Here is a 12,578-nt window from a genome sequence, read left to right on the forward strand (position 1 = left end):
ATGCTGTCAACTTTGAGTAAGGTAATTATTATAATAATATCTTGTACAGTGCTGGATGACTAATACTTTTACCCTGCAGCACAGGACTACACAGTAACACACCCATTAGTAAGTTTCTATTTCGATGTAAACAGAAACTGAGCTTAGTCAGCTGACCACCCTGCTGCTTCTATTTAAGCAGCCTTTATCACAACGTTACCACATTTAATGACTGGGATTAAAGCTGTGCGTGGAAATGAACCTGTCCTCCATAGTTGTAGATCATCTGCTGCCTGTGCAGCTCTGCATCATGACCATCTTCTCCATTTTCAACAGACTCTTGGACAAACTTTACTCCTGGAGAGCGTGCACAGGACCAGGCACTGAAACAGGAGTCAGCAAAAGAAGTCCAAATGCAGTTACTCCGACCAGCGTCAACTACCATTATACACGCAAGTGTAACTACAAGTGTGGCTTTTGTTTCCACACTGCAAAGACATCCTTTGTGCTGCCTCTGGAGGAAGCAAAGAGGGGCCTTAAACTCCTGAGGGATTCAGGTAAATTACATGACACCGCCTTGTCTCTTATTCTTTATTTAAACATTTATATCCCTCGCAGGAATGGAAAAGATCAACTTCTCTGGTGGAGAACCATTCTTGCATGAAAAGGGCGACTATCTTGGAAAATTGGTCCAATACTGTAAACAAGAGCTACAACTTCCAAGTGTCAGCATTGTCAGCAATGGTAGCATGATCAAAGAAACGTGGTTCCAAAAATATGGTAAATATCTATTTTGTGCTAAGGGGTGTTATGTGTTTAATATGTTTGTAAATTGTTTATCAAAATAACTTTTAGTTGGATTGTATTTTTAATTCAACCCGAGAAATCTTTGTTGGGTAGATCAGGGGTTCTTAACCTTTTCGATCTCAAACTCAACTTTTCACCACAGAAGGCCCCAGGAACACTCAAAATTAACACTGAATTAGTAATTTTACTTTTGATTTTCCTCGTATACAATAATTATATCTATCCTATTTACAGTTTAAATCCTTGTAAAATAAAATGAACTATGTGTTAGTTACAAATATTATGTATTTACAGTAACACAAACCTTAGGCTTAGGTCAGGCTGATTAGAAAAATAAGTACTAACCAAATATACTGCATAATAAGGGACTCATAAATAACTGACAACAAATTATTTATAAACACTTATGTTGTGCTATAACACAAACTAAATTAATAATAAATATGTTTCCATGATCGATGTTTAGATACCAGTTTATATATTACATTAATAACACAAAATGTGGATTGTTACGATCAATGTTTAATTGTCAAAGATGTTTGGTAAAATAATCTGTGATATTTCATGTCTCTGCATGACGATGTTTTAACCTTCTCTAGTCTCTCTAACCTTCTCTATCTCTATAAAATGTAATATTCAGCCTGCTTAACATTCTGTAATTGCAGGACTATCAATGATAACAGGTTAGAAAATAATATACACTTTGTTTCAATCTACCAACAAACATTTAGAAATATTACAGATTACAGTGCAAAACATTTTGACAAAGCATGATCGTAATGTAAGACGATTTTTAATTTTATTGTAGTTAGATCGGATCTGACACGCTATTATTGTGAAGCCGGAACGTGTATGTATGTGTGTATATATATATATATATATATATATATATATATATATATATATATATATATATATATGTGTGTGTGTGTGTATATGTATGTATGTGTGTGTGTGTGTGTGTGTGTGTGTGTGTGTATGTATGTGTATATATATATATATATATATATATATAATTAAATGTGCGTGTGTGTGTGTGTGTATATATATAATATACATATAATGTATGTGTGTGTATATAATAACCACGTTTCCATATGAGTTGGGAAATTATGTTAGATGTAAATATAAACGGAATACAATGATTTGCAAATCCTTTTCAACCCATATTCAATTTAATGCACTACAAAGACAAGATATTTGATGTTCAAACTCATAAACTAAATTTTTTTTTGCGAATAATAATTAACTTAGAATTTCACGGCTGCAACACACGCCAAAGTAGTTGGGAAAGGACATGTTCACCAGTGTGTTGCATCACCTTTTCTTTTAACAACACTCAATAAACGATTGGGAACTGAGGGAACTAATTGTTGAAGTTATGAAAGTGGAATTCTTTCCCATTCTTGTTTTATGTAGAGCTTCAGTTGTTCAACAGTCCGGGGTCTCCGCTGTCGTATTTTACGTTTCATAATGCGCCACACATTTTCGATGGGAGACAGGTCTGGACTGCAGGCGGGCCAGGAAAGTAACCGCACTCTTTTTTTGCAAAGCCACGCTGTTGTAACAAGTGCTGAATGTGGCTTGGCATTGTCTTGCTGAAATAAGCAGGGGCGTCCATGAAAAAGATGGCGCTTAGATGGCAGCATAAGTTGTTCCAAAACCTGTATGTACCTTTCAGCATTAATGGTGCCTTCACAGATGTGTAAGTTACCCATGCCTTGGGCACTAATGCACCCCCATACCATCACAGATGCTGGCTTTTGAACTTTGCGTTGATAACAGTCTGGATGGTTCGCTTCCCCTTTGGTCCGGATGACACGATGTCGAATATTTCCAAAAACAATTTGAAATGTGGCCTCGTCAGACCACAGAACACTTTTCCACTTTGCATGAGTCCATCTTAGATGATCTCGGGCCCAGAGAAGCCGGCGGCTTTTCTGGATGTTGTTGATAAATGGCTTTCGCTTTGCATAGGAGAGCTTTAACTTGCACTTACAGATGTAGCGACAAACTGTATTTAGTGACAGTGGTTTTCTGAAGTGTTCCTGAGCCCATGTGGTGATATCCTTTAGAGATTGATGTCGGTTTTTGATACAGTGCCGTCTGAGGGATCGAAGGTCACGGAATTCAATGTAGGTTTCCGGCCATGCCGCTTACGTGCAGTGATTTCTCCAGATTCTCTGAACCTTTTGATGATATTATGGACCGTAGATGTTGAAATCCCTAAATTTCTTGCAATTGCAGTTTGAGAATAGTTGTTCTTAAACTGTTTGACTATTTGCTCACGCAGTTGTGGACAAAGGGGTGTACCTCGCCCCATCCTTTCTTGTGAAAGACTGAGCATTTTTTGGGAAGCTGTTTTTCTACCCAATCATGGCACCCACCTGTTCCCAATTAGCCTGCACACCTGTGGGATGTTTCAAATAAGTGTTTGATGAGCATTCCTCAACTTTATCAGTATTTATTGCCACCTTTCCCAACTTCTTTGTCACGTGTTGCTGGCATCAAATTCTAAAGTTAATGATTATTTGCAACAAAACATTTTTTTATCAGTTTGAACATCAAATATGTTGTCTTTGTAGCATATTCAACTAAATATGGGTTGAAAATTATTTGCAAATCATTGTATTCCATTTATATTTACATCTAACACAATTTCCCAACTCATATGGAAACGGGGTTTGTATATAAATATAGTGTATATATATATTATATATGTACATATATAATGTATGTATATATATTTATATATATATATATATATTTATATATATATATATATATATATATATATATATATATATATATATGTGTCTTAATAAGGTTATCCAAAAAATAGTGCTCGATACCGTAGTAGAGCGCAATATATGTATGTGTGGGAAAAAAATCACAAGACTACTTCATCTCTACAGGCCTGTTTCATGAGGGGTTCCCTCAATCATCAGGAGATTTCCTGATGATTGAGGGAACCCCTCATGAAACAGGCCTGTAGAGATGAAGTAGTCTTGTGATTTTTTTTTCCCACACATACATATATATATATATATATATATATGTATACATACATATATATGTATGTGTATGGGTGTGTATATAAATATATGTATATCAATGTGTACATATGTGTGTCTGTATATACATATAATGTATGTGTGTATATACTGTATATGCATATAATGTATGTCTATATACGTATAATGTATGTGTATATACATATGTATATGTTTATATGTGTGTGTATATATACATACACATTTGGTTCCTGGCTTGATAAAAGGCTACTTTATATTCATGAAGTATTTTGAGGTGATTATCTATGAAAAAAGCGTTCATGGTTAATGATCTTGCCTCCTACCTCACTGTTAGGCAGCCATCTTGACATCCTGGCCATATCCTGTGACAGTTTTGATGAAGCGACCAACCAGCTGATTGGCCGAGCTCAAGGCAAGAAGAGCCACCTGAACTGTCTGTACAACATCCGGAACTGGTGCCAGAAGTATAAAGTGGCCTTCAAAATCAACTCAGTCATCAACACCTTCAACGTGGACGAGAACATGGCAGAGCCCATTGTTCAGCTCAGCCCGGTCCGATGGAAGGTAAGCAAGTGACATCGCTTGGTGTATATAAAAATGACCTGCTGTGTAACTTGTCTTTTGTTTGTTTCAGGTCTTCCAATGTCTGCTGATTGATGGTGAAAATGTGGGCGAGAAAGCCCTGAGAGAGGCCGAGAGGTTCACCATCAGCGACCAACAGTTTCAGGAGTTTCTGGACAGACACAGCAGTGTCTCCTGCTTGGTTCCTGAGTCCAATGAGAAGGTTAGTTTTCCATTCTATTGACCGTTGATTCATTGTGTGCAAAATAGAGTGCACTACTCTGCTACAACCAGCATACTGGAGGCCAGTCTTATTTGTCTCGTTAAGAGGAACACAACATTTGATTGGCATGGAAACTGGCATTTACAACATTGAGAGAGAAATTCTCACACTTTTTTTAGATTAATAATATGTAATAAAACATTGTTAATGTTTGCTAAAAACATATGATAAGTTAACAAGTATATGCTTTTACTCATGTGAACATGGTCACAATGGATGGAGTATACAATATGGAAACTCTTAAGTTGTTGAGACCCGAAACATTTTTTGTGAATTTTATCTTCACAGATGAGGAATTCTTACTTGATCTTGGATGAATACGTAAGTATGTTCTATCTCATATCTGTCGTAAACGCTCTAATTATAGGTGGCAAAAATGACGGGATGTAAATTGGAAGTACAAAATACTTTGAGAAAAGATGTAATCTCTTCATGAAATTAAGCTAGTACATGTTTTAACCTCCCGCGACCCCAAAAGGGACAAGCGGTGGAAAATGGATGGATGGATGTTTTAACCGCAATCATAATTTTGGAATGCATGAATGGAATGGAAAACTTAACTATTTCACCACATGGTAATTCATTAACAAGTTTGTGTGTATATATATATATATATATATATATATATATATATATATATATATATATATATATGTATGTGTGGGAAAAAATCACAAGACTATTTCATCTCTACAGGCCTGTTTCATGAGGGGTTCCCTCAATCATCAGGAGATTTTTAAATCTCCTGATGTCCTCCTGATTATCCGACGACTGCCAAATTTATATGCCTACCGGTATTTCAAAAGGCCACGGCCCCCTGACACTCCTTCTCAACTGTCTATGCGACGTCAAGGCTTGGTTAGCCCAGAATTTTTTAATAATGAATGAGGGAAAAACGGAAATTTTAGTGTTTGGTCCGGCCCTCACTGACTTGGGACTATTGCAAAATTATGTGCGTCCCAAAGTCACCAGCCTTGGCGTCACTATAGACAGCGATTTTAAACTTGACAAACAAGTCAATGGCGTTTTAAAATCGTGTTTTTATCATCTTCGTCTTTTAGCAAAGGTAAAACCGTTTTTATCTTTTAACCTTTTTGAACAAGTCGTGCATGCTTTTATTTCAAGTCGCCTGGACTACTGCAATGCACTTTATGCTGGCATTAGCCAAAAAGCTCTCTCCCGGTTGCAGTTAGTCCAGAATGCGTCAGCACGACTTTTAACAGGGGCCAGGAGACGCCAGCATATAACCCCAATCCTTGAGAGTTTGCACTGGCTCCCTGTTCATTTTAGAATTGATTTTAAAACCTTGCTGTTTGTTTTTAAAGCTTTACATGGACTGGCACCTCAGTATATCTCGGACCTCATCCAAACTTACAATCCTGCGCGCGCTCTGAGGTCCGAGAGCCAGCTCCAGCTCGTGGTGTCCAAGACGAGACTTAAAACCAGGGCAGACAGGGCCTTCTCTGTGGTCGGCCCTAAGCTCTGGAACACTCTGCCCCTCCATGTTCGAACTGCTCCCACAGTGGAGTGTTTTAAGTCTCGTCTTAAGACCCACTTTTATTCTCTGGCTTTTAACACTACGTGAGTTGTGTGGTCCTCTGTTGTCCTCTGTGTTTTTAAAATTTTGCTTTTTGCTTTCTATTTACTGTTTTAATTGGTTTTACCCTTTGAAATTGTTTTTAATCATATTTATTTTATATTGTTTTTAATTGTGTTTAATATTGTTGTGCAGCACTTTGGAAACATTTTGTTGTTTAAATGTGCTATATAAATAAAGTGGATTGGATTGGATTGGATATAGATATATATATATATATATATATATATATATATATATATATATATATATATATATATATTAGGGCTGTGAATCTTTGGGTGTCCCACGATTCGATTCAATATCGATTCTTGGGGTCACGATTCGATTCAAAATCGATTTTTTTTTTTTTTCAATTCAACACGATTCTCGATTCAAAAATGATTTTTTCCCGATTCAAAACGATTCTCCATTCATTCAATACATAAGATTTCAGCAGGATCTACCCCAGTCTGCTGACATGCAAGCAGAGTAGTAGATTTTTGTAAAAAGCTTTTATAATTGTACAGGACAATGTTTTATCAACTGATTGCAATAATGTAAATTTGTTTTAACTACTAAATGAACAAAAAATATGACTTATTTTATCTTTGTGAAAATATTGGACACAGTGTGTTGTCAAGCTTATGACATGTGATGCAAGCGTAAGCCACTGTGACACTATTGTTCTTCTTTTTTTTTTATATAAATGTCTAATGATAATGTCAATGAGGGATTTTTAATCACTGCTATGTTGAAATTGTAACTAATATTGATACTGTTGTTGATAATATTCATTTTTGTTTCACTACTTTTGGTTTGTTCTGTGTCGTGTTTGTGTCTCCTCTCAATTGCTCTGTTTATTGCAGTTCTGAGTGTTGCTGGGTCGGGTTTGGTTTTGGAATTGGATTGCATTGTTTTGGTATTGCTGTGTATTGTTTTGTTGGATTGATTAATTAAAATAAATAAATAAAAATTAAATTATAAATACATTTTAAAAAATCGATTTTTTTTTTTTAAACGAGAATCGATTCTGAATCGCACAACGTGAGAATCGCGATTCAAATTCGAATCGATTTAAAAAAAATATATATATATATATATATATTTATATATATATATATATATATATATATATATATATATATATATATATATATATATATATATATATATGGGACGGTGTGGCGCAGTTAGAAGAGTAGCCATGCCAGCAACCTGAGGGTTCCTGGTTCGATCCCCACCTTCTACCAACCTAGTTCCGTCCGTTGTGTCCTTGAGCAAGACACTTCACCCTTGCTCCTGATTGGTTGTGGTTAGGGCCTTGCATGGCAGCTCCCGCCATCAGTGTGTGAATGTGTGTGTGAACGGGTGAATGTGGAAATAGTGTCAAAGCGTTTTGAGTACCTTTAAGGTAGAAAAGCGCTATACAAGTATAGCCCATTTACCATTTATATATATATATATATATATATATATATATATATATATATATATATATATATATACGTTAGGTCAGGAAAAAACACAGAGGCTATTTCATCCCTACAAGCCTGTTTCGCAGGTTACACTGCTCTTCAGGGGATTTTCCTGAAAAATCCCCTGAAGAGGATATTCCCCTCGACCCCGGTATTGAGCACTGTATAACGGATACACCACAGAAACCTCGACTATATATATATATATATATATATATATATATATATATATATATATTAGGAACCCCAGCTGTCTTTTGCCTTTGTAGACCACGCACCTGCCGACTTGAACCATTTTTGGAGCAATTACATCGTCTATCATTGTCTTATGCACTCGTTATTGTCCTTTTCCTCCCCTCAGATGCGTTTCTTGGACTGTCGAGAGGGTCGAAAAGACCCGTCGAAGTCCATCCTCGATGTCGGCGTGGAAGAGGCCATCACTTTCAGTGGCTTTGATGAGAAAATGTTTCTAAAAAGGGGAGGAAAGTATGTGTGGAGCAAAGCAGACATGAAGTTGGAGTGGTAACATTGTACGATTCCTGAACTTGATACACTGTACATACAAACTTTCTGTTGTTTTTGTCAAAAATGTTTTTTTTGCTGTTAACATGCCAGGTGGTTGTTATTACAGGGTGTCCTGATTCATTATTAATATCGGAAATCGGTCTGATATCAGCATTAAGTAGTTCTGCAGTGCAGAGCTAAAGAGCCAGCTAAAAGCTAAAGGATCTCCACAAGGTTGGTCTTTTCTTGTATTTAGTGAAGTCATTTATAAAATGTAAAAAAAAAAAAATAGTAGGCCATGGGCTACATGGAGATAGCAACTACCCAACAGCCAAGCACACAATAGCAATAATCTATACATAAGTAATAAGTGTCCTGATAATTATAAGCAATAATTATACCTGCATATTTATTACAGATACAAAGACATTTTCCAAGATTTGATTAATAATTTAAAATCATAATCCAAAGGGAGAATTTGGCTTTCACTTTAAATTTTATTTTATGTATCAATCAATCAATCAATCAATGTTTATTTATATAGCCCAAAATCACAAGTGTCTAAAAGGGCTGCACAAGCCACAACAACATCCTTGGTTCAGATCCCACAGAAGGGCAAGGAAAAACTCACAACCCAGTGGGATGAAAAAATATATTGTATAAATATGCCAAATAAAATGTATTCTCTAGTAAATGCCAGTTCTCACTGGCATTCATTGAAGGCCTTTCCCTTTCCAATGGCATTTGTTTACATTGAGGAGCGCTAGCTTTTGTTAGCGGTGACGCCGGTGAGCTATTGTATCCTCCTACCGTGTGTAGTGAAGCAGGTTTAGCTATTCCTCGTCCCGCAGGGATAATACTTTTAAGAAATATAGTTTGTCGCCATGGAGGCGAGGATTAGTGACTTAGAAGTAGCTAAAATACTACCAACCGCGGATGGACATTAGCCACGAGCTACCTCGCCATGTTTTATAGCACCTCTTGTAGAGTGGCGTTTCAGTGTTGTAGCTTCACCTTTATTGTTAGTTTTTAAGCCAAAATGCGTCCGTTCGCTCTTTTCTGTCGACGCACTGTGTCTGCTTATAAGTACTCTGTGATTGTGCGTTGCCGAACATGCTCCTCTGCACTGCTTGTAAAACCAGCAATGTCACAACGTGATTACAGCGCGCTGTCATGCCCGTTAAAAAAAAATAAATGGGAAGCGGTATTTTTCAAACGGAGTACCGTTTTTGATTCATTAGCACTGCGGTACTTTACTAGTACCAGTATACCGTACAACCCTACCAGACTGTGGCCCTCTCAATAGGAGCCGAGTCTATAATCGATTTTTTTTACTCATCCTTCCCCAGCGTCTATCTTTTTCCCACCTTTTATGGGGCGCCGTATGTGGCAACCCGTCAGCGTTCCTGTTCTGTAACCCTGAACAATGTTTGTCTAATCTTGAATGGGTTTGTGCTGAAAATAAAATGTTTTTGTACTTGTGCAATGGCAATAAAGATCCATCCTTCCATCCATGTGGAGATCTCTCTACCTCTGTATTGTATTGTTTTGTGTCATGTCTGTATTATCATGTTTTGTTTTAAGTCATGTTTTGTTTAGTTTCTGTCTTTTTCACTCCCTTGTCTGGTCACCATAGCAACCACTGGTTTTCGCCTGTCACGTCACGCACCTGCTTTCACTAATCATGTCCATAGTATTTAAGTTCAGTGTTTTTCAGTTTGTCTTTCTGACGACCTCGCACCACATATATGCTTCTGCACGCCCTTATGATCCTTGCTGCTCCTTTTTCATGCCGGTTCCATGCCAAGTAAGTTTTTGTTTATCAAGCCACAGTTAATGTTTTGTTTAATTGTTCATAGTTTCCGCCACTGTGCGTGCTTTTCATTTGTACTTTTTTGCTATAGTCTTTTGGTTTCATAGCTTATTCTCCGCCATTGTGCGCGCTTTTCGTTTGATCTTTTTTTAATAAATAAATCATGTACCTTGGTTCCCGTCTCGCCCGTGCCAACTTTCCGCTGCATCCTGGAAAAGCAAACACCCAGGACCAAGTCTTGACAGTAGGTCGTCAGCAGACCCGCTTTTCCGCAAGGAAGTTGGCCGAGTTGGACAATGCGGATGAAGCTTCTTGGGAGGTGCTGCGCGCCATGGAGGCAGAGACGCTGCGCTTTTCCCCCAGGGAGCGCCGGGGGATGATGTGGGGGAATGAAGGCAAGCTGGTGCCGATCGGCGCGTCGCTCCCGTCCCGGAAACGTCGCCAAGGACGGGGAAAAACTTCCTCGAGCCAGCAGGACATGCCGCTCCCACAAGCCCCGCCCCCTCCGGGCGGAAGCAAGCAGCAGTCTGCCCGGCTTCCCCATGATGACATCACAGACCAGGATTTTTTTTTCAATACTTTTTTCTTTAAATCACCCGCCTCCAGCAAAAAACTCTACTGCCATGTCTTTGATAAAACATTATCAAAACATGTTTTTAGAAATCAGGTCTAGTCAGTCACAGCCATCCCAATTTCATGTCCCGCCCCCGTCACAATTTTTTTCTTTTTTTCCGCCCACACAACCCCAGGTGGGGGATAAAGAAAAATATTGTGGCCAAAATAAAGGGGACATTTCTGCCCTCCCCCGCCCACCCCTACAGAGAGTTCCAGACCGCAGGGAGCGCGTCTGGTATCCGCCCCTTGAGGGGGGGGCTGGGGTCGGGAGCTGTGTTGGTGGGGTGGCTCGGCATCACCATGCCAAGCCACAGCCTCCAGCACGGCCGCCACCACCAGTCTTCCGACCTGTCAAGCCACAGCCTCCCTCACGGCCGCCACCACCAGTCTACCGACCTGTCAAGGCACAGCCTCCAGCACGACCGCCCTCACCAGTCTACCGACCCGTCAAGCCACAGCCTCCAGCACGACAGCCCTCACCAGTCTTCCGACCTGCCAAGCCGCAACCCCCAGCTAGACCACCTCCACCTGCACCAGTAGCTCCACGACGCCAAGCTCCGGTACCAGCTCCACGACGCCAAGACCCGGCACCAGCTCCACGACGCCAAGACCCGGCACCAGCTCAACGACACCAAGACCCGGCACCAGCTCAACGACACCAAGACCCGCCATGCCAAGACCAAGACCCGCCATGCCAAGACCAAGACCCGCCATGCCAAGACCAAGACCCGCCATGCCAAGACCAAGACCCGCCATGCCAAGACCAAGACACGCCATGCCAAGACCAAGACACGCCATGCCAAGACCAAGACACGCCATGCCAAGACCAAGACACGCCATGCCAAGACCAAGACACGCCATGCCAAGACCAAGACACGCCATGCCAAGACCAAGACACGCCATGCCAAGACCAAGACACGCCATGCCAAGACCAAGACACGCCATGCCAAGACCAAGACACGCCATGCCAAGACCAAGACTCGCCATGCCAAGACCAAGACTCGCCATGCCAAGACCAAGACTCGCCATGCCAAGACCAAGACCCACACCAAGACCAAGACCCGCCATGCCAAGACCCACACCAAGACCAAGACCCACGCCGAGCTTCGCCGCTGGACGCGTCACGCCGAGCTTTGCCGCCTGACTTGCCACGCCGAGCTGCCACGCCTGCCAAGTTGACGACGCGCCTGCCTCCTCGTCGGCTACGGATATGGCCGCTACCTGGTCGCCCGCCACGCCAAGTGCGCCCACCTCCCAGTCGGCCACGAATGTGGCCAATCCCTGGGCGCCCGCCTCGCCTGCTGCAGCGGCGTTCCACTCGCCGCCGCCACTTGACTTTGCCTCGGTGGATTCGGGGCCACTTGGTCTGGCGACCCAACGCCATGTCCCCCTCACGCCCTCCCATGACTTTTGTTAAGTTTTTTTTCTTGGACATCTGGTATCTGTCCTTAAGGGAGGGGCTCTGTCATGTCTGTATTATCATGTTTTGTTTTAAGTCATGTTTTGTTTTGTTTCTGTCTTTTTCACTCCCTTGTCTGGTCACCATAGCAACCATTGGTTTTCGCCTGTCACGTCACGCACCTGTTTCACGTTTTGAGTCACGCACCTGCTTTCACTAATCATGTCCATAGTATTTAAGTTCAGTGTTTTTCAGTTTGTCTTTCTGACGACCTCGCACCCCATATATGCTTCTGCACGCCCTTATGATCCTTGCTGCTCCTTTTTCATGCCGGTTCCATGCCAAGTAAGTTTTTGTTTATCAAGCCACAGTTAATGTTTTGTTTAATTGTTCATAGTTTCCGCCACTGTGCGTGCTTTTCATTTGTACTTTTTTGCTATAGTCTTTTGGTTTCATAGCTTATTCTCCGCCATTGTGCGCGCTTTTCGTTTGATCTTTTTTTAATAAATAAATCATGTACCTTGGTTC

At 40.4% G+C, this 12,578-nt stretch overlaps 1 protein-coding gene across 2 annotated transcripts; it reads left to right on the plus strand.

Annotated features, from left to right (window-relative positions):
• The first annotated feature begins 219 nt into the window (after positions 1-219).
• rsad2 (radical S-adenosyl methionine domain containing 2) lies at positions 220-9,731 on the plus strand. 2 transcript variants are annotated; one of them, XM_061968333.2, is made up of 6 exons: positions 220-536; positions 598-759; positions 4,156-4,385; positions 4,456-4,605; positions 4,954-4,990; positions 8,081-9,731. In XM_061968333.2, the coding sequence occupies exons 1-6, from the start codon at positions 236-238 to the stop codon at positions 8,173-8,175; spliced, it is 975 nt and encodes a 324-aa protein (XP_061824317.2). In that variant the 5' UTR covers positions 220-235; the 3' UTR covers positions 8,176-9,731. The 2 variants fall into 2 exon arrangements, with proteins under 2 accessions (XP_061824317.2, XP_061824316.2); XM_061968332.2 differs by having other exon boundaries at positions 4,954-4,986.
• The last annotated feature ends 2,847 nt before the right edge of the window (positions 9,732-12,578 follow it).

Source organism: Nerophis lumbriciformis, linkage group LG08, assembly GCF_033978685.3.
Source record: "Nerophis lumbriciformis linkage group LG08, RoL_Nlum_v2.1, whole genome shotgun sequence".
Lineage (NCBI taxonomy): Eukaryota > Metazoa > Chordata > Actinopteri > Syngnathiformes > Syngnathidae > Nerophis > Nerophis lumbriciformis.

What these genes read in the sequence shown, in the direction of transcription:
- rsad2 (XM_061968332.2), top strand. Translation starts at nt 236, where the DNA reads ATGAACCTGTCCTCCATAGTTGTAGATCATCTGCTGCCTGTGCAGCTC. An exon ending in AACGTGGTTCCAAAAATATG is followed by an intron (nt 760 to 4,155) that starts GTAAATATCTAT and finishes CCTCACTGTTAG; the next exon opens with GCAGCCATCTTGACATCCTG. An exon ending in TCAGCCCGGTCCGATGGAAG is followed by an intron (nt 4,386 to 4,455) that starts GTAAGCAAGTGA and finishes TGTTTGTTTCAG; the next exon opens with GTCTTCCAATGTCTGCTGAT.